Here is a 22,695-nt window from a genome sequence, read left to right on the forward strand (position 1 = left end):
AGGTCAGGAAATGATCCTCCCTCTAGGTGGGTAGTGGTGGTGGGAGCACACAGGATGGTAAGGAAAGGATCCAGCTGGCCAGAGGTCCCCTTAAGGGTACAGGATCTCTCTTCTCTGGAATCCTTAATGTTGCTGGATCAGGCAGGTGCTCTCCCGGATCGGGTCATTCCTCCTCTCCAGCCGGCGGCTGTCGGTGTGATCTGGGTCACTTGATTCTCCTGGTGGGGTGACGTGGACCAGCAGACTGTCGGGTGGGGTAATCGGGCGGCTCAGGGTTCGGCGGGATCAGACTCACACAGTGACCCGGTTGGGGTGAGCTCAGGGCCAGTGTTCAGCAGGTGGGGTGTGGGATTGGCGGGTGACCCGGTTTGGGTGTCATGACAACTCAGTTTCAGCTTTTGGGTGCCAAACTGCAGAGCGTTCTAAATCTGCTAGTCACGCAAAGGTGTCAAACTGGCGGCCCTCCAGCTGTTGCAAAACTACAAGTCCCATCATGCCTCTGCCTTTAGGAGTCATGCGTGTAACTGTCAATCTTGTAATGCCTCATGGGACTTGTAGTTTGGCAACAGCTGGAGGGCCACCAGTTTGACACCTGTGTGCTACTGTATCTAACACTACCCTCTCAACAGATTGACAGATAGACAGTGCTGCTGTTCAAAGGTGGTTCTGTTGCTCCTCCATCCAGGATGGAGACAACATAAATCTGACAATGCCAGCTGACCGGGGCGGACTGACCATTTGGGAACTCGGGCATTGCCTGGGGGCCCTGGTTCAGTAGGGGGTCCCGTGAGATGCCCCTGGTACCTTTTCATAGGCTTTTTTGGGTGTGGTTTGATTGTGGGCGAGGACACGGGCCCAGGGGTGGACTGATGACTCATGGGGCCCCCGGGCAATAGGGGATCATGGGGCCCCTGTGTCCTTGCCGAAACTCAAAAAAGCCTATGAAAAAGGTACCAGGGGCATCTCATGGGGCCCCCTACTGACCCCAGGCCCTTGGGCAGTGCCCGAGTTTCCAAATGCCCCATGATTCCCTATTCCCCGGGGGCCCCATGAGTTGTCAGTTCGCCCCTGCAGCTGACTGAACAAAATAAAACCGAGACAATTACCACATCCAAGCATTGGAGGTCGATGGAGAAATCTTCCCCACTGTATCATTGCATTCTGACAGCGAGACTTCCCTGCTGTCTGAATACACTGATCACAGCTGCAGCTAATTGGCTGCAAGTGCAGACTGAAGCAAAATATTCCAGCAGGACTCTTCATGAAAAGTTGATCGATAGATTGACTTCGTATGAACAAGAACAGCCATACATGGATCGAAATGTATCTGTTCCTGCTAAAAAAGTCGAATTTTTATCCATATTTGGCCACCTTAAGACTGGCTGGATAACCAGGTGAAAATAAAGGAAGAAAAGCCTAAAAAAAAAGAATACTAATGTAGCCACCAAGGGTTGGTGAGCTGCAATATATAAAATTTTTGTTCTTTTGTCTTTTACCACTATATTAAAGACAGATTTCATGTGCTTCAATAATGGTAGTTTAAAACACTTGTTTTATTTATTTATTTATTTATTTATAACTGTAAAAAGTTTTTCTATGTTTTCCTGGAGTTCAGTTCATAGGTTAATTACATTTTACATTAGAATATGGAGCAGATAATGCACCTCTGAGCATAATGTGTTGCTAAACACAGAGGCATTTTTCTAGAGCCACAGTGGAAAAGACTGCAGCACAGAGACCATCTGACTTCAAATGATATGTCCCCTGCAGCTAAAATAAATGCTTAAAAAAACAAAAAAAAACACAAATATATATATATATATATATATATATATATATATATATATATATATGCAAAAAAACACTTCAAAAAAGTATTCCAGTGGCGCATAAATCAATTATCAGTGTAAAAAATCTATACAAATAATAAAAATAATATAAATGATGAATAATAAATATTGATTAACATTTTCCACATAAACAATATTAATAGTGTAAAAATAAATCCTGAATAAGTGATATTATTCCAAACGAAAAAGTTCAAATAACTCAGTCCATCAAACAATCACCACGTGAATAAACAATGAATAATGTATGTTATTTCAAACGAAAAGTCCAAATAACTCAGTCCATCAAACAATCACCACATGAGAAAACTTGTGCCAAAAGTAAATTATATATAAAAATGTGGGTTTTTCAAAAGTTCCTGCCTGCCTCAGGGTCCAGAAGAAGTCTCCACAATTCTACAACCATGTCTCTGTCACCAGCCAGCCCACACTACTCACTCAGCTGTGTGTGCTGCTATAGACTCTACTTCACAGACACCAGCTGATGTTCCTCTTTAGACTTCTGTTGCAGGTGGCTGAACCCCTTCAGGACCATACCCCTTTTAAGGGGTTTGGTTTTCCAACCTAAAGTCTCTCTGGGCCTCCAAATTCCAGGTCCCAAATCAGGATTTACCATCCCAGAGAGTACTGTAAAGACCGGACTACCCCAGAACCCCTTACCCTGTATGGGTGGGAGTGCTAAAATGTCTCTTTAAATTCTCCCTTAAAGGGACCACAATCCAAAGAGTGGGGAAATATATCTCCCGTATATAGTGACATGGGGTAGTTAGCTCTCATGGTGGATGCATTTATACAGTGAGTCCATGGTAGACAGGAACTGTTTTAAGGGTCTGGTAGTGCCCTTTTATTAAAATAGCAGAAAGCAGAACGACAGTCCAACATAAGGTTTCCCATGCAGTTCTCCAGCTTCAGCAGCATACAACCACTGGAAAATACACAGCCACCTGGCTCACAGTCTCACTCGGCTTCAATTGCAGTACCACGCTGTACCTCTGTACTCGTACACAGGATTGCATGTTCTGATCCAGAACTAAAGAAAGCCAAACACAAAGCTTTCTCTGCCCAGAAACACTAGTCTGACACGTCATATTTACCTTAAATACAAATCCTGTGTCACTTTTTTTATATTCTCACAGTGACAGAGCCTTGTTCTGTCACAATATACTGCCATGGCCAAAAATATTGGCACCCCTGCATTTCAGATAATGCACCACTTCACCCAGACAATTGTTGCAATTACAAATGTTTAGACATTCTCATGTTTATTTCTTTTGTTTGTATTATTACGACACAAAAAAGTGAAGAAACAAAAGCCAAATCTGAAATATTCCACACAAAACTCCAAAAATCAACTGGACAAAACTATTGGCACCTTCTCAATGTAATATTAGCACACACCTTGTAAAAAATAACTGAAATCAATTGCTTCCTGTAACCATCAATGGGTTTCTTTCGCCTCCTTTTCCCACCTGCTGTTTTGAGATCTCTCCACAGGTGCTCTGTGGGATTTAGATCTGGACTCTGGCCAGTTCAGTACTCTCCGGTGCCTCTCTGGCCGTGTCATTTATTCACTGTGAGTCCTGACAGCCTTAGTGGCTGTTGGCTTGTAGTTCTCAATGAACTACCACAGTGCTGTGGAGTGTCGTTGTAGTTCATTGAAACTTTCTGTCAGTATATCGGCTTGCCCATACATCCTGTATGGGCAAGCAGATATACTGACAGGTCTGCAGGAGACCTGCGTGGCACCAGCGATCTGCTAATCATTGGTGCAATGCTTCACAGGCTCCTGCAACCAAAAAAAATAGACATTTATTTACTTGCAAAAGTTATTTTTGGTCAAAAGGTGAACTTTATCCTTTAACCGCTTCCCGGCCATCCTATAGCAAAAATACTGCTACAGGGTGGTACAGGTATGCAAAATCACATATATATATATATATATATATATATATATATATATATATACACACGTGATTTTGCATTTCCTTGTAGGGGGCACGTGCACCACTAGTGCTCGCCGGCGCCCGGTGATTGCCGATTATCTCCGACGGGGAGGAGAACTGTTTGTAAACAAAGCAGTTCTCTCCCCAGTCAGCTTGTGCACACTGCTGTGAAAAGCAGTGTGCAAAGAAAACGGAGGGTTCACAGGCCTAGTGCATTACCTTTTAAAAAAAAAATATTGTTATAAATGAATTGGTAATATTCTCACAAATATTCTTCGGCAAAGACACTATTGTCAAAGGCACATCATGTAAAGAACAGCAATGTTCAGTCTGCACTGGATGATATCCGAAATGGGAGTCCTGGACCTCCAACTGACTAACGCGTTTCGGGGACTGTCCTGTTCCTTAGAGCAGTGTGCTTACAGTGAAGCACAGGGACACAGACACAATTAAAACAACACACAGTTAACTCTTTGATTTCTACGCATGTTATCCCCTTCCTGCCCAGTGCCATTAGTACAGTGTCAGTGCTTTTTTTTAGAACTAATCACTGTATTGGTGTCACTGGTGTTGTCAGTTACACCAAGTCTGTTCCCCCCAGTGTCATAATGCCCACCACAGTCCCACTGTAAGTTGCTGATCGCCGCCATTACTAGTAGGAAAAAAAAATATCCAGTATATATTTGTAAACGTTATAATGTTCACATAAACCAATTAATTTACATGTATTTAATTTTTTTAGAAAAGACATGTAGCAGAATACATTTTGGCCTAAATTTATGACGAAATTTTATTTTTTAAATTGTTTTACTGGACATGTTTAATAGCTTGTTTTAACGTGTTCCTACAGCTGCAGTATATATTATACTTATGCCTCCTTCTTTCCAATACATTTTTTCATCTGGGATTTATATATTATAGTTCCTCTAATTAAAGTTGTACTGTATTTACTACATGGATTTAAGTTAGACTGCTGTCATACAGTGAGGAATATAATTATTTGTTCCCCTGCAGATTTTGTAAGTTTGTCCACTTACAAAGAAATTAAGGATCTATAATTTTTATCATAGGTGTATTTTAAATGATAGAGACAGAATGTCAACCAAATATCCAGAAAACCACATGATACAAATGGTATAAATTGAGTTGCAGTTCAGTGAGTAAAATAAGTATTTGATCCCCAAGCAAAACATCACATAGTACTTGGTGGAGATAGCATTGTTGGCAAGCACAGAGTTAATGTTTCTTGTAGTTGGTTACCAGGTTTGCACACATCTCAGGAGGGATTTTGGTCCACTCTTTTTTACAGATCTTCTCTAAATCCTTAAGGTTTCTTGGCTGTCGCTTGGCAACTCGAAGTTTCAGCTCCCTCCATACATTTTCTATAGGATTAAGGTCTGGAGACTGGCTAGGCCACTCCGTGACCTTAATGTGCTTCTTCTTCAGCCACTCCTTTGTTGCCTTGGCGGTATGTTTTGGATCATTGTCATGCTGGAAGACCCATCCACGACCCATCTTCAGTGTTCTGGCTGAGGGAAGAAGGTTCTCATCCAAGATTTTACAATGAATGGCCCCATCCATTGGCCCCTCAATGTGGCAAAGTTGGCCTGTACCTTTAGCAGAGAATCAGCCCCAAAGCATAATATTTCCACCTGTGCTTGACTGTAGGGATGGTGTTCTTAGGGTCAAAGTCATCATTTTTCTTCTTCAAACTTGGCAAGTCGAGTTAATGCCAAAGAGCTCAATTTTGATCTCATTTGACCACGGCACTTTCTCACAATCCTTCTGTGAATCATTTACTTGTTCAGTGGCAAACTTCAGACAGTCCTGTACATGTGCCTTCCTAAGGAGGGGGACCTTGGGGGCACTGCAGGATTTCAGTCCATGGCGGTGTATTGTGTTACCAGACTGAGGACGATTGATGGTTATTTTGTTTTTCTTCAAGTGAATAATCGCTCCAACAGTTGTTTCCTTCTCAAAAAACCTCTTGCTGATGGTCTTGTAGCCCATCCCAGCCTTGTGCAGGTCTACAATCTTGTCCCTGACATCCTTTGACAGCTCTTTCCCCATGATGGTGAGTAGAGATGAGCGAATCGAACTTGGCGAAGTGGAATTCGTTTCGAATATTAGGAAAAATTCGATTCGCATCGAATCCGAATTTTAGCAAACTTCGGATGCACGAATCGAATTTTCCCCGATCAGCCGGCAAAAGTGTCACTGCAGAGAGCTCCGCTATTTCTGACAGTTCTCTGACAGTTCTGACAGTTCATTTACAGCGGTTGAAACATTGTATCTATTTGTTTCCATTTAGGATACAGATGTTTTTATTCGGAAATAAATAGATACAATGTTTCAACCGCTGTAAATGAACTGTCAGAACTGTCAGAGAACTGTCAGAAATAGCGGAGCTCTCTGCAGATACACTTTTTGCTGTACTGGAATTCTTCTTCTTTTCATTCTTCTTCTTCTTTTCATTCTTCTTCTTCTTCTTCTTTTCATTCTTCTTTTCATTCTTCTTCTTTTCATTCTTCTTCTTCTTCTTTTCATTCTTCTTCTTCTTTTCATCCTTCTCCTTCTTCTTTTCATTCTTCTTTTCATTCTTCTTCTTCTTTTCATTCTTCTTCTTTTCATTCTTCTTTTCATTCTTCTCCCTCTTCTTTTCATTCTTCTTCTTCTTCTTTTCATTCTTCTTTTCATTCTTCTTCTTCTTCTTTTCATTCTTCTTCTTCTTCTTTTCATTCTTCTTTTCATTCTTCTTCTTCTTTTCATTCTTCTTCTTTTCATTCTTCTTTTCATTCTTCTTCTTCTTCTTTTCATTCTTCTTTTCATTCTTCTTCTTCTTCTTTTCATTCTTCTTCTTCTTTTCATTCTTCTTTTCATTCTTCTTCTTCTTTTCATTCTTCTTCTTCTTCTTTTCATTCTTCTTCTTTTCATTCTTCTTCTTCTTCTTTTCATTCTTCTTCTTCTTCTTTTCATTCTTCTTTTCATTCTTCTTCTTCTTCTTCGTCGTGCCCCGTGACTGCCCAAATGAGTGAAGTGTGCGGTGATTCTAAGATCGACGGCACTCATCTGCATGTCATACTGACTGACAGTATTATTTCTCTTCCCCAGCAGACTCCAATGGCATTTAAATTAAAGGTACAGTGTTCTGCACTAATATAAGGGCTCTCTGAAGCCTAGAAACCCTTTAAATAAGTTAAATTCGCGGCGAATAAATTCGCATCGAATCGAATTTCTCCCGCAAATTCGGCGAATCAGCCGAATCGAATTTTTGAATAATTCGCTCATCTCTAATGGTGAGGTTTGAATGGAAGAAATATATTCTGTTAATGGGTGTCTTTTATACACATAATGAGTTGTTGTTAGGAGCACCTTCTTAAATGCACAGGACTAATCTGTGTACCACATGAGCACCACATTTGTATTATGTGGTTTTCTGGATTTTTGGTTGAAATTTTGTCTCTATCATTTAAAATACACGTATGGTAAAAATAAATTATAGACCATTCATTTCTTTGTAAGTGGACAAACTTACAAAATCTGCAGGGGATCAAATAATTATTTTCCACACTGAATCTCCATAGACTAATCTGCAATTTTATTAATTTCACATTCATATTGTGAAAGCTCCCAGCTGTGCCTTATTTACTGAGAAGTGGCTAATTACTACTGACCTTTTTGGTAGATGACCTGTGATTTCACCTTTATATTCTTCCGTCTTTGTTGATGTATTATTTATGCATTTCATTGTTCATTATTTCCAGGCCAACTGCAGACACTGTTAATATTTTCTTCATACAGCTATTGGAAATCAAGTTAAATATTGAGTTGCTGTTTACCAATAACAGTTGATCTTTGCGTTAATTGCTGAATATCGAGGGATTACAATGTGCTAGTAATTTGTTTTTTTTTCTTTTTCAGTGAAACCATCATGTTTCTTCATGAAATATTTCACCAGGGTCTGAAAGCCAGAATTACTAACTGGCCTACTTTAATTTTAGGTATGTGAGCCTGTTTTCTAATGCTGTTAATAATACATGAATGAGATCTGCCAAGTAGAATGGCTACTGCCTTGACGTTTGGGACTTGTGTGGCTTTTTGATATGATCATATCATTTTGAAGTCTTCCTTGGGTTAGTTGAATTGCATTACTTTTTTATCACTCTGAATTATATATCACTGATTGCTTCTCTTAATCACCAATCTGTTACTGAACTAGAAGTGCTAGGAAAAAAATGTTTTTAATATCTGGTCCTTTATGAATTGGTTTCATTGCTTGTAATCATTAATTCACTGCTAATATTTGTTAGGTCATTCATGTGTCAAGGTGTGTCCCAAAAGCTTTGATAATGGCAAGGTATACTGCTTTCAAAAGATAACTTGACAGAAAGTAACAGTACAACAGGGTGATTGTAATATAAAATTATTATTATTATTATACAAGACTTATATAGCGCAGACAGTTTGCTCAGAGCTTTACATTATCGTGGGAGACAGTACAGTAACAATACAGATCAATACAAGAGGGATTAGAGGGCCCTGCTCCTTGGAGCTTACAATCTAGGAGGGAGGGGATAGTGGTACAAGAGGTAATTAGCTGTGTGGGATGGAGTGGTAGGAAGAGTAGAGGATTCCAATATTAGCTGGGGTCGGGGTAGGCTTCCCTGAAGAGATGGGTTTTCAGAGTGTGCCTAAAAGTGAGCAGAGTAGGTGATAGCCTGATAGATTGGGTAGGGAGTTCCAGAGGATGGGTGAAGCCCTTGAGAAATCCTGGAGACGCGCATGGAAGGAGGAGACAAGGGAGCTAGAGAGTAGGAGGTCTTGCGAGGAGAGGAGAGTACGGTTTGGGTGGTATTTAGAGACAAGGTCGGTGATGGAATTAGGGGCAGTGTTATGAACGGCTTTATACGTCAGTGTTAGTGTTTTGAATTTTATCCGCTGGGCAATTGGAAGCCAGTGGAGGGATTGGCAGAGAGGGGTGGTAGATATAGAGCGGTTAGTAAGGTGAATGAGTCTGGCAGTAGCATTCATGATGGACTGAAGTGGGGATAGCCTGCGATGAGGTAGGCCAGTGAGGAGGGAGTTACAGTAGTCAAGGCCTGATATAATAAGGGAGTGAATGAGTTGCTTAGTGGTTTCCGGGGTTAGGAACGGTCGTATCTTGGAGATGTTGCGGAGGTGACTTCTACATGAGTTTGTCAGCGATTGGACCTGGGGCTGAAAGGACAGATTGGAGTCTAGGATTACACTTAGTACCTTGGCGTGAGGGGTGGGACTGATGGTTGTGTTGTTGATCATGATGGAGAAGTCGGGGGAGGGGACACGGGCTGGTGGGAATACTAGGAGCTCAGTTTTGGAAAGGTTGAGTTTGAGGAAGTTGGGTGACATCCAGTCCGATATGTCACTTAGTAGGCTGGTGATGCGATTGGAGACTGAGGGGGTGAGGGGTAGAGAGATAGATTTGCGTGTCGTCGGCATAGAGATGGTAGTTGAAGCCGTGGGAGTTTATCAATTGGCCAAGGGAGGAGGTGTAGATGGAGAAGAGGAGGGGTTCGAGGACAGAACCTTAAGGGACCCCAACAGAGAGAGGGAGTGAAGGAGAGGTGGCAGTGTTATAGATAACACTGAAGGAGCGCTGCGATAGATAGGAGGAGAACCAGGAGAGAGCGTAGTCTCTGAGGCCAACAGAGTGCAGTTTTTTGAGGAGTAGGGAGTGGTCAACCATGTCAAAAGCCGCAGAGAGGTCAGGTAGTAGGAGTATAGTATAGTGGCCATTGGTTTTGGCGGTTAGTAGGTCATTGCTGAGTTTGAGTAGGGCAGTTTCGGTGGAGTGTAGGGGGCGGAAGTCGGACTGTAAACGGTTGAGAAGGTTGTTGTCGGTGAGATGGGAGCTCAGGCGATTGTAGAAGTGTTCTAGGAGTTTAGAGGTAAATGGCAGTAAGGAGATGGCTCTTAAGTTGTTCACGTTGATGGGGTCCAGGGAGGGTTTCTTAAGTATGGGAGCGATGTGCGTGTGCTTTAGAGGCGAGGGGAAGGTACCGGTGGAGAGGGAAAGATTGAAGATGTGAGTGAGGGAGCATAGGATGGAAGAGAAGGGGGACCGCAGGAGTTGTGAGGGGACAGGGTCCAGGGGGCAGGTGGTGAGGCGGGCTTCAGAGAAAATCTTAGTGACCTCTTCGGTAGTAGTGAGGTCAAGTGAGCAAAGTGTTGAGGGGGTTATTGTGTGAGGAGTGCTAAGTGGGGTGGGTGTCTGAGCAGTGGCGACATCCCTACGAATTGCGTCAATCTTGTTTTTTGAGCTTTGTCCTACTGTTGAGTAGAAATACATGCTCATATTCTAATAAATCTAAGACCTGGGTTTCTCTTCTTCTAGAGGAGGAACATTCAAACCCCCCAATTCCTTATATAGCTGATAGAGTGTACTTCCTACAGTGTTGGTGTCAGGAGACCTATTGTGGCAATGGTACCCTAATGGCAGGAATATGCTTTATGTAGGTGGATAGACATGAGCTCTCTATCCATAGGGGTGTTAATGAGATTGACCTCTCGCACCCCAAGTCCCAGAAGCCATCAGATGTCCCGAGAATATCCAGCATCAGATTCTTTTGCAGCTTCTTACCTACTTATATGTGTAAGACGTATGTGTGATCGACACAATTCAGACTGGTGGTCTGACTCCAAACAGTCAAATGTTTTAAAGAAGAGACTGCACAGAGCAGGACTAGTTACCACAGTAAGGATGGCTGGAGGATAAGTGGAACATCTAATCCTAAAATATGGTGGATGGTGCCATATAAATACAACAAGTGTATTATGACTGACCTGTAGTGGGTAGTCATGTCCATATGGTGAGTTCTCTGTGTTGGTGGTGGAGGAGCACTGGAGAATAGCACAAGAACACAGGATTGGTTTTTGAAAACTGCACGGAAACATCCTTATTTTGTGTGTGTTTGATTAACGAACAATTTATGTCATCCACGTCGTGGTATATAATTCAGTGGACTTTATTTTTTATTTATTTTTTTCTCAAATATGTTTTTGGTTAATTATGCATTGTGATTTATGACATTTAATTGTAGTACATAGCGCTGTAAAGATTTATGTTTATGATTTAGAGTGTAAGAGCACTTTGATTGCAGCTGCTCTTGTGCATATGAACATTCTTCCTAGCACAGGTGTATAATATATCTTGACACAGTAGTATAGTGGTTAGTATTATGCAAGATTATTGGCCACCAGCTGCACAATCTAAACAAAGGTTGTGCAGGTTTCCTCCACGTGGCAGTTTCTTCCTTCAGTACAAAACATGGTTGAAAATTAACTAAGTTCCCCATTTTGATGTCAGCGTATCTGTTCTCCAGGAAGAGACCAAAAGTTCTCTGGACATTTCTCAATACAGACTATAAACTTCTGTAATGTTTTGTAACCATGATATGTTCATGTGTTGGTTTACCTTTTATGTTATGTATTGAAAATGTCAATATAATACACTGAACAAGAAAACTAACTTCTACTTAAAGTGGACCTGAACTCAAAATGTGAAGATTTTCTGTTTTATAGGGAACATGTAGATGTGCAGCACAGTAGCTAAATGGTTAGCACTTCCACCTGGTAGTACTAGGGTCGTTGGTTCGAATCCTAACCACAACACCACCTGCCTAGAGTTTGCATGTTCTCCCTGTGCCTGCGTGGGTTTCCTCCGGGTACTCTGGTTTTCTCCCACACTCCAAAGACATGCTGGTAGGTGAATTGGATCCTGTCTAAATTGGCCCTAGTATGTGTATGTATGTGAGTTAGGGACCTTAGATTGTACGCCCCTTGAGGGTTAGGGACTGATGTGAATGTACAATATATATGTAAAGCGCTGAGTAAATTGATGGCGCTATATAAGTACCTGAAATAAATAAATGTGGTATTATTGCCTAAGCAGCATACCAAAAAAATTTACCTTTTTAACGCCTCTCTAAAAATAGCACTGCATTTTCTGGTATGTGAGGGAGCCTAGGAAATCCTATGCCTACAGCCTACAGTTTTATAGCATGTATATTTGCAGGGTGAGATCTAAGGCCTGCTGCATATGATAGTCTCTGGAGATTGAAAGCGGAACTTAATTCTTTCATTCAACATTGATTTTTATTCTTTATGTTGCTAGCATTACTAAATAGATAGGAAGGTATATTATGTTTACTGCTTTAATTTTTATGTATATTTCTTCAGTTGCTTCCTGGTTTCTGGCCTAGGCCAAAATGATGTCATACATCCCAGGAAGGGGAAGAAGGGTTTTCTCAACTTAGCACACCCTCCTGCTTGCATGTCGGAGCTAAGGGTCGATGGATTCCAGAATATAAATTCTACATAATTTATCTGCCTTTATTTAAGATGGCTGCAGCTAGAAAGGCTAAAGGGTGTTTTTCAAAGTGATTTCTCAGCAAAGTAAAGCAAGGAGACATGGAGGGATGGGTGAGTTTACTTTGAATGTTAAAAATACTGTATATTAAGTCGCGTTTTCAGTTTGAGGTGCTTAGGTGCAGAGTAGTTCTGCTTTAAGAGAGTGAAGCAAAACCCTTTGTTTATTGAGAGTCTCTTGCACACAGAAACACAGTGTAGAACAAGACATGATAAGTCAATAATGGGGGAATGATCAGCTGAAGATAGACCTCAGACAATGCTATTGAACTAGAGCTTTGTCTTCTGCTGGCCTTTTGTTGGGCACAGGTTCCAGAGCTTAGTTCCTCTTCAAATTGACCTAGTCTGTGGGTCAGTCCCATATGGAAGAAAAATATATTTGAAACATATTTTAAAAATATTCTTCCAAAATATATTGCCATATATTTCAAATACTACAATTTTGGCCATATTTAATATATTTCAATAAAAATATATATACAGTATATATATATATATACTCCTCAAAAAACTATACTCTTTTGGCCTCAGAGACTCCGCTCTCTCCTGGCTCTCTTCCTATCTATCACAACGCTCCTTCAGTGTTACCTATAACGCTGCCACCTCCCCCTCACTCCCCCTCTCTGTTGGGGTCCCCCAAGGTTCTGTCCTCGGGCCCCTTCTCTTCTCCATCTACACCTCCTCCCTTGGTCAACTGATACACTCCCACGGCTTCAACTACCATCTCTATGCCGATGACACGCAAATCTATCTCTCCACCCCTCGCCTCACCCCTTCAGTCTCCGCCCGAATCACTAGCCTTCTGAACGACGTATCAGATTGGATGTCACTCCACCTCCTTAAACTAAACCTTGCTAAAACCGAGCTCCTAGTTTTCCCCCCCAGCCCATGCCCCCCCAGACCTCTCCATCACGACCAACAACGCCACCATCAGCCCCACCCCGCAAGCCAAAGTACTAGGTGTCATTCTAGACTCCAATCTGTCTTTTTAGCCCCAGATCCAATCGCTGACAAATTCATGCAGACTCCACCTCAGCAACATCTCCAAAATACGCACGATCCTAACCCCAGAAACCACAAAGCAACTCATTCAATCCCTTATCATATTACGACTTGACTACTGCAACTCCCTCCTCGCCGGATTACCCCAACACAGGTTATCCCTGCTTCAGTCTATCCTGAATTCTGCGCCCAGACTCACCCACCTCACCAACCGCTCCGTATCCTCCTCCCCCCTCTGCCAATCCCTCCACTGGCTTCCAATTGCCCAAGGGATAAAGTTTAAAATATTAACATTGACGTACAAAGCTGTTCATAACACTGCCCCAAACTATATCAACGACCTGATATCCATCTACCACCCAAAACGCACTCTCTGCTCCTCACAAGACCTCCTACTCTCCAGTTCCCTGGTCTCCTCCTCCCATGCCCGTCTCCAGGACTTCTCCAGGGCTTCCGCCATCCTCTGGAACTTACTACCCCAATCCATCAGACTGTCACCTACCCTCCTCACCTTTAGGCGCACCCTGAAAACCCATCTCTTCAGAGAAGCCTACCCAGCCCTCACCTAATTGCTGATCTCCTCCGCTCTTCCCACCACTCCATCCCCCAGAGCTATTTCCTCCTGTACCACTCTCCCCTCCCTCTTAGATTGTAAGCTTTTAAGGACCAGGGCCCTCGAACCCCTCGTGTATTGTATTGTATTGTTACTGTACTGTCTCCCATTATAATGTACAGCGCTGAGCAAACTATTGGCGCTACACAAATACTGTATAATAATAATAACAATCATATATATATATATATATATATATATATATATATATATATATATATATATATATACACTGCATGTTGAAATGTGTTTTTATTACAAAATATATGAAAAATATTTTTAAAAATAAATTTCAAATATACTGTATGTCTTTAAAAATACAAATCTACATTTTTGGAGTGCATTTTCAGATATATGTAAAAATATATGTTAAAATTACATTTATATGTTAAAAAAAATCAGAAGAATATATTTGAAATATATATATTTTTAAAAATATATATTTTTTTAATATATTCTTCTGATTTTTTTTAACATACAAAAAAGTAATTTTAACATATACTTTTACATATATTTGTAAATGCACTCCAAAAATGTAGATTTGTATTTTTAAAGACTTACAGTATATTTGAAATGTATTTTTAAAAATATTTTTCATATATTTTGTGATAAAAATGCATTTCAACATGCAGTATATATATATATATATATATATATATATATATATATATATGTATATATAATTTATTTATTGAAATATATTGAATATGGCCAAAATTGTGTGGGATAGAATATCACCATTACATTATCTTGTATGCTTCACTGATACGTATTTATCTTTGTTCTCTGTACAGCACTGAAATGTGGGTGAGCATTATATAAATATGAGAATTAACCTGTTTATGTAACAAGGCATTTGAACATAAAATTGAGATATCTTCATCAGATTCTGCTGCATAGGAATACCACCCCTGTTTAACAATGGATAATGTACAGCTGTTCATATTAGTTTTATGCATGTCTTTACAGGGGTCTTGTAGGGTTGACAATGTTTTTGGATGCTTCAGAAGCATTGCCTTGAGCAGTATAAACTGATTAATTTTTGTGGAAGAGAAGAACCGGTCTTCCTTGAGATGCTTTTATAAATAAGGTCCCTTTTGTTTAGATTTAGTATCCCTTTAAGGATAGGTGCTTTGAATGTAATGTTTTTGTGATCCAAGTCTCTCTTATGATTGCATACAACATATCATCTTGTGTTCCGTCACTGCTTTACTTTAGAGTATGCTATTCTTTCACAGCTGTTGTGAGGTATTTGAATTTTTACAGGGAAGGCTAAAAGCTTTCAGTATAGCTTTGACATGAAAGATAGGTCTGTTTATTCACAGTTTCTCTACTTTAATAGATGTCATCTTAGTAGATACTGCAAAGTTACTGCAGAGAAAACAGTCTAGTCTAGTGATATTTCAGTGTAAAATTTCTCCAGCATTACTAATGGGTAGGTGAACACTTTGTTCCTAACAATTCCTGTGGATGATATGCACAAGTCAGAAACACAGATGTCATTTACAAGCTGAAACAAAATTGTGGGCTTTCTTGTCTATCCCACACATATCTAACAGGATGACTCCTGACTTATAAATGAATTACAGGTTTTGGGGTTCCTTTGGACTACACAGTAGAAAATGTAGAGAAGCGTGTAAAATGCACGTTCTACCTTATCTCAAAAGTCAGTTGACTTTGACAAACAAATTCATAGGCTTGAAAATTAGTGGTAAAACAAAAAGTAAGCTAATGCAAACCCAAACCACTACATTGATGCATAAAGTGTTCATTACATAAAAAAGGGTGCTGAAACTATAGATTGGGTCTCCTCAAGAAAAACCCAGGAATAATACACTATGAATCAGCCTTTCTCAACCTTTTTACCCCAGAGGAACCCCAAAAATAATTTTGAGGTCTTAGGGAACCCTTAATCAAACGAATTCATTATGGGTAGTGTCAGGGCTCCCAGGTATGACCAGAGGTGTGTGACTGAAGCAGGGAAACGCAGACCTCAGATATGTTATAAACAATATAATTTATTAACACTAACAGTACAAACATAAACGCAGTGCAATACTAAAACATAATACAGTGCAAACAAACCAAACCAAACCACCCACAGATAACAGTATATACAAGCAAGCGTCGTCAGGCAGGCCGGGTCAATATCAATTGGGCAGGTAGGTACAGGGGGAGCAAGCGGAGAATAGTCGGGGTCACAGGCCAGGTTCAGCAGGTAGCAAGCAGCATAGTACAGAGGGTCAGACAGAGGAATGGTCAGGGTCACAAGCCAGGATCAGAGCAGGAGAAGTCAGCAAAGGAACAGAAACAGGATGCAGGACAGATACAGGGCCCAGGACAAACACAACACCAAGGCAGAGTCTGCAAGTCTGGCCAACCCTTAAATACCCCAGCATCATCAGTTCCAGGTGTTAGCTGGCTGAAAGGTTGAGTCTCTGATTGCTGGGAGCACCCGCTGGCCAGCCCTGGTACTGCAGATCAAAAGGCAGGTGAGTCCCACCATTGCTGGCCAGTCCATTCCTAACAGTACCCCCCCCTCAAGGAGCGGCCTCAGGACGCTCCAAACAGTCCTAGCTGGGCAAAATGTTCCACCGCCCGGGTCTGGCAACTGGCGGGATATCAAAGACTGGCACACCGGGCAGGACTCCGGGCAGCGGCACACCGGGCTGGACTCCGGGCAGAGGCACATCGAGCAGAGGCACACTGGGCAGAGGCACATCGGGCAGGACTCCAGGCAGAGGCACATCGGGCAGGACTCCGGGCAGAGGCACATCGGGCAGGATTCCGGGCAGAGGTACATCGGGCAGGACTCCGGGCAGAGGCACATCGGATTACCAGGCGAAGCAGCAGGCAGCGGGCCACCAGGCGGAGCGGCAGGCACCGGGCCCCCGGGTGGAGCGGCAGGCACCGGGCCCCCGGGCGGGGCGGCAGGCACCGGGCCCCCGGGCGGGGCGGCAGGCACCGGGCCCCCAGACGGAGCAGCAGGCACCGGGCCCCCGGGCGGGGCAGCAGGCACCGGGCCCCCGGGCGGGGCAGCAGGCACCGGGCCCCCGGGCGGGGCAGCAGGCACCGGGCCCCCGGGCGGGGCAGCAGGCATCGGGCCCCCAGGCGGGGCGACAGGCATCGGGCCCCCAGGCGGGGCGACAGGCATCGGGCCCCCAGGCGGGGCAACAGGCATCGGGCCCCCAGGCGGAGCGGCGGGCGCCGGACCCCCAGGCAGAGCGACAGGTCTCGGGCCCTCAGGCGGAGCGGCGGGCGCCGGACCCCCAGATGGAGCGATAGGTCTCGGGCCCTCAGGCGGAGCGGCGGGCGCCGGACCCCCAGCTGGAGCGACAGGTCTCGGGCCCTCAGGCGGAGCGGCGGGCGCCGGACCCCCAGATGGAGCGACAGGTCTCGGGCCCTCAAGCGGAGTGGCAGGTGCCGGACCCCCAGGCGGAGCGACAGGTCTCGGGCCCTTAGGCAGAACGACAGGTCTCGGGCCCCCAGGCGGGGCGGCGGGCACCGAGTCACCAGGCACAACAGTGGGCTCCGAGTCAACTGGGATGACCGCTGGCACTGGGTCAGACATTGGATCGTCTGGCTGGACAGCGGGCATCGGGTCACCAGGCATCAGGTCATTTGGCTCGACAGCGGGCACCGCGTCATCTGGCAAGGCAGTGGGCTCCGAGTCAACTGGTATGACCGCGGGCACTGGGTCAGACATTGGATCGTCTGACTGGACAGCGGGCACTGGGTCACCAGGCATCAAGTCAACAGGCACGACAGTGAGCACCGGGGCATCAGGTACCGGATTGTCTGGCTCGACAGCGGGCATCGGGTCACCAGGTATGACAGCGGGCACTGGGTCACCAGGCATCAGGTCATTTGGCTTGTCAGCGGGCACCGCGTCATCTGGCAAGGCAGTGGGCTCCGAGTCAACTGGTATGACCGCGGGCACTGGGTCAGACATTGGATCGTCTGACTGGACAGCGGGCACTGGGTCACCAGGCATCAGGTCATTTGGCTCGACAGCGGGCACCGCGTCATCTGGCAAGGCAGTGGGCTCCGAGTCAACAGGCACGACAGTGAGCACCGGGGCATCAGGTGCCGGATTGTCTGGCTCGACAGTGGGCATCGGGTCACCAGGTATGACAGCGGGCACTGGGTCGCCAGGCATCAGGTCATCTGGCAAGGCAGTGGGCACCGCGTCACCAGGCATTGGATCGTCTGGCTCGACAGCGGGCATCGGGTCACCAGGTATGACAGCGGGCACTGGGTCACCAGGCATCAGGTCATTTGGCTTGCCAGCGGGCATCGAGTCAACTGGCCTAATAGGATCGTCGGGCTGGATCAGTTCATCCTGCTGAGTAGCGGCATCAGGCTGAATGCAGGCATCAGGCCGAGTAGAGGCATCAGGCCGAGTAGAGGCTTCAGGCCGAGTAGAGGCTTCAGGCCGAGTAGAGGCTTCAGGCCGAGTAGAGGCATCAGGCCGAGTACAGGCATCAGGCCGCGTAGAGGCTTCAGGCTGAGGAGAGGCTTCAGGCTGAGGAGAGGCTTCAGGCCGCGTAGAGGCTTCAGGCCGAGTAGAGGCTTCAGGCTGCGTACAGGCATCAGTCTGAACCACGGAAGGCAGGCTCACCGGTTTGGATACTGGCAGGATGGTATTGGTTGGAAAGAATTTTCGCTTTTTTCTGGTTTTAACTACTGGAGCACTGCAAGTAAACGCAGGTCTGCAAACGAATGGAGCAGCTGGAGACAGAGAAGAACTGGAGGATGGAACAGGAGAGGGAGCAGTTGCTACAGAGGGCTTTTTTACAGGGTTAAAGGCAGGATAGGTGCAGCGAGTGGGAACAGGGTACTGACATGCGGTAGATAGCCAAGTATACTGGGCTGTAACTGGAGGAGCTGGTGGGAATACAGGAGTAGAGTTAGAAGCAGGACTGGGTCTTTGTAAGCTGACTGAGGCTGGGTGCAACAAATCTGTCCATGTCTGCAGTAGGGGTTGAACAAAGCTGAGTTTACACAAAGTCTGTCTGGTCAATGACTGCACTGCGTTTATACAATCTCTCAGTGTCTGTGGTGAACATGTGGAATAACGCTCCAGAAAGTAACCCATATCATCCTCTAATAACCACACCAGGGACTCTACCTGGTCTGCACTAAATGGTGGCAAAAATTCATCCCTGCATTCGGGGAAACCAGATGAAACCAACTCAACACAAACCTGAATCAATGGCTGCACCATAGAGAAAACTGTGCCCTGATCTACTAGAACATGAGCGAGCCGTATACATTCTAGCAGTTCATCCCGGGTATACTCCTTCAGAGTCTGATAAGCATACTCTCTGTCATCAAGCACTAGCAGAGATAAATACTCAACCTCATCTAGATCCATCCTTCCCATCAACAAGCCAAGATGGCTTCCCTGTGCAGCCACTTCTGGTCAGGATTGGCCTTGGTGTAATGTCAGGGCTCCCAGGTATGACCAGAGGTGTGTGACTGAAGCAGGGAAACGCAGACCTCAGATATGTTATAAACAATATAATTTATTAACACTAACAGTACAAACATAAACGCAGTGCAATACTAAAACATAATACAGTGCAAACAAACCAAACCAAACCACCCACAGATAACAGTATATACAAGCAAGCGTCGTCAGGCAGGCCGGGTCAATATCAATTGGGCAGGTAGGTACAGGGGGAGCAAGCGGAGAATAGTCGGGGTCACAGGCCAGGTTCAGCAGGTAGCAAGCAGCATAGTACAGAGGGTCAGACAGAGGAATGGTCAGGGTCACAAGCCAGGATCAGAGCAGGAGAAGTCAGCAAAGGAACAGAAACAGGATGCAGGACAGATACAGGGCCCAGGACAAACACAACACCAAGGCAGAGTCTGCAAGTCTGGCCAACCCTTAAATACCCCAGCATCATCAGTTCCAGGTGTTAGCTGGCTGAAAGGTTGAGTCTCTGATTGCTGGGAGCACCCGCTGGCCAGCCCTGGTACTGCAGATCAAAAGGCAGGTGAGTCCCACCATTGCTGGCCAGTCCATTCCTAACAGGTAGAAAGGTAAAAATGCCCAGTACACCAAAGGTCAATAGAAAGAATGTTAAAAAGATAATTGGTGTCATGCCACTGGCTTTGCCATGTGGAATTGGTCCTGGAACTAAGCAGGCATCATCAAATGAGAGGTCAATCAGCCACAGCTCAAGACATCCTTAGCAACCTTTGGAGAAACCCTAGAGTTGCATTTAAACTTGGTTGAGAATGGTTGTTCTAAATAAATAATAGGCATCACTCGAAACAGCTAACTTTTAAAGTTTCATAGATTTATGAAAGGAAGCATCATAAAAAAACAGTAAATTGTAGTACATCCACAGGATTTAACCACAGTTCCTCTATCTGACCAATGGCAAACTATCCACTACAAGCATCATATACTCTACATTTTCATTAGATTAGGTAGGAGCTCCAGGCAAAAAGTACAGCAAGTAACAAAAATTAATAATACCGGAAAAACCTTCAGGGCATGCGGACACTCAGGATCAGGTGAAGGTGGATCTCACTTAAGAAAGGAGTTTTTACTTCAAAACTTTGTAATTCCCACCTCCACCTGATCTTGAGTACCTGCATGCCAGCTGTAGGATTTTTTCTGGTATCTATACATGTGTATTGATGTTTGTTAATTACTGTACTTTAGGCCTTGATCTCCTCCCTGTTCTAATGAAAATGTATATGATGCTTGTAGATAAGTGTTTGCCTTTGTGGGGAGATCTTGTGTATGGCGATCTACTGTTATGTAGATATGAAGCTTCCTTTCATAAATATGACACTTGAAAAGTTAGTTGTTTGGAGTTCTGTCTATTACTTATTTAGATTGAAGATTAGACGTGCCATTCCGGTAATATAGGAAATGATCATTACCACAGCTGCTCACTCACTAGGATTTACCCAAAGTTACCATTTCAGGATTGGGTTGATGAACCTTTAAAGTTAATCATTCAACCCATATACAGTCAGGTCCATAAATATTGGGACATTGATGCAATCCTAACATTTGTGGCTCTATACACCACCACAATGGATTTGAAATTAAACGAACAAGATGTGCTTTAACTACAGACTGTCAGCTTTAATTTAAGGGTATTTACATCCAAATCAGGTGAACGGTGTAGGAATTACAACAGTTTGCATATGTGCCTCCCACTTGTTAAGGGACCAAAAGTAATGGGACAATTGGCTTCTCAGCTTTTCCATGACCAGGTGTGTGTTATTCCCTCATTATCCCAATTACAATGAGCAGATAAAAGGTCCAGAGTTCATTTCAAGTGTGCTTTTTGCATTTGGAATTTGTTGCTGTCAACTCTCAAGATGAGATCCAAAGAACTGTCACTATCAGTGAAGCAAGCCATCATTAGGCTGAAAAAACAAAACAAACCCATCAGAGAGATAGCAAAAACATTAGGCGTGGCCAAAACAACCGTTTGGAACATTCTTAAAAAGAAGGAACGCACCGTTGAGCTCAGCAACACCAAAAGACCCGTAAGACCACGGATAACAACTGTGGTGGATGACCGAAGAATTCTTTCCCTGGTGAAGAAAACACCCTTCACAACAGTTGACCAGATCAAGAATACTCTCCAGGAGGTAGGTGTATGTGTGTCAAAGTCAACAATCAAGAGAAGACTTCACCAGAGTGAATACAGAGGGTTCACCACAAGATGTAAACCATTGGTGAGCCTCAAAAACAGGAAGGCCAGATTAGAGTTTGCCAAACGACATCTAAAAAAGCCTTCACAGTTCTGGAACAACATCCTATGGACAGATGAGACCAAGATCAACTTGTACCAGAGTGATGGGAAGAGAAGAGTATGGAGAAGGAAAGGAACTGCTCATGATCCTAAGCATACCACCTCATCAGTGAAGCATGGTGGTGGTAGTGTCATGGCGTGGGCATGTATGGCTGCCAATGGAACTGGTTCTCTTGTATTTATTAATGATGTGACTGCTGACAAAAGCAGCAGGATGAATTCTGAAGTGTTTCGGGCAATATTATCTGCTCATATTCAGCCAAATGCTTCAGAACTCATTGGACGCCGCTTCACAGTGCAGATGGACAATGACCCAAAGCATACTGCAAAAGCAACCAAAGAGTTTTTTAACGGAAAGAAGTGGAATGTTATGCAATGGCCAAGTCAATCACCTGACCTGAATCCAACTGAGCATGCATTTCACTTGCTGAAGACAAAACTGAAGGGAAAATGCCCCAAGAACAAGCTGGAACTGAAGACAGTTGCAGTAGAGGCCTGGCAGAGCATCACCAGGGATGAAACCCAGCGTCTGGTGATGTCTATGCGTTCCAGACTTCAGGCTGTAATTGACTGCAAAGGATTTGCAACCTAGTATTAAAAAGTGAAAGTTTGATTTATGATTATTATTCTGTCCCATTACTTTTGGTCCCTTAACAAGTGGGAGGCACATATGCAAACTGTTGTAATTCCTACACCGTTCACTTGATTTGGATGTAAATACCGTCAAATTAAAGCTGACAGTCTGTAATTAAAGCACATCTTGTTTGTTTCATTTCAAATCCATTGTGGTGGTGCATAGAGCCAAAAATGTTAGAATTGTGTAGATGGACCTGACTGTAGATAAGGTTGCACTGTAGATCATTGGTTCTTATCCTAGAGTATGATTACACCTGGGGTAACTTGCAAATTTTAGGGGGTACCTCATGTGTTACTTCTAATATGATCATCAATATAGTCCCCTAGTACAATGGTCATAATGTAATTCGGGGATTGTATCTTCTAAAATCATAGTATGGGCACAATATAATGTAGATGAAAACTGTATCAGTTTGGGATAAAGAAGCAATGTGTATGGCACTTATTGGATGCAGTCT

The 22,695-nt window shown here is 43.8% G+C and overlaps 1 protein-coding gene across 1 annotated transcript in view; it reads left to right on the plus strand.

Moving 5' to 3' along the window:
* Positions 1 to 22,695, plus strand: part of RASGRF2 (Ras protein specific guanine nucleotide releasing factor 2) — a 454,295-nt gene that overhangs the window by 202,384 nt on the left and 229,216 nt on the right. The window contains exon 6 of the mRNA XM_089693224.1: positions 7,712 to 7,791. Within this exon, the coding sequence (XP_089549350.1) occupies positions 7,712 to 7,791 (80 nt within the window). The remainder of the gene's footprint in view (positions 1 to 7,711; positions 7,792 to 22,695) is intronic.

The sequence above is a fragment of the Staurois parvus genome, unplaced genomic scaffold (assembly GCF_062004578.1).
Source record: "Staurois parvus isolate SC_StPar_1 unplaced genomic scaffold, SC_StPar_1.0 ptg000618l, whole genome shotgun sequence".
In the NCBI taxonomy this organism is placed as follows: Eukaryota; Metazoa; Chordata; class Amphibia; order Anura; family Ranidae; genus Staurois; species Staurois parvus.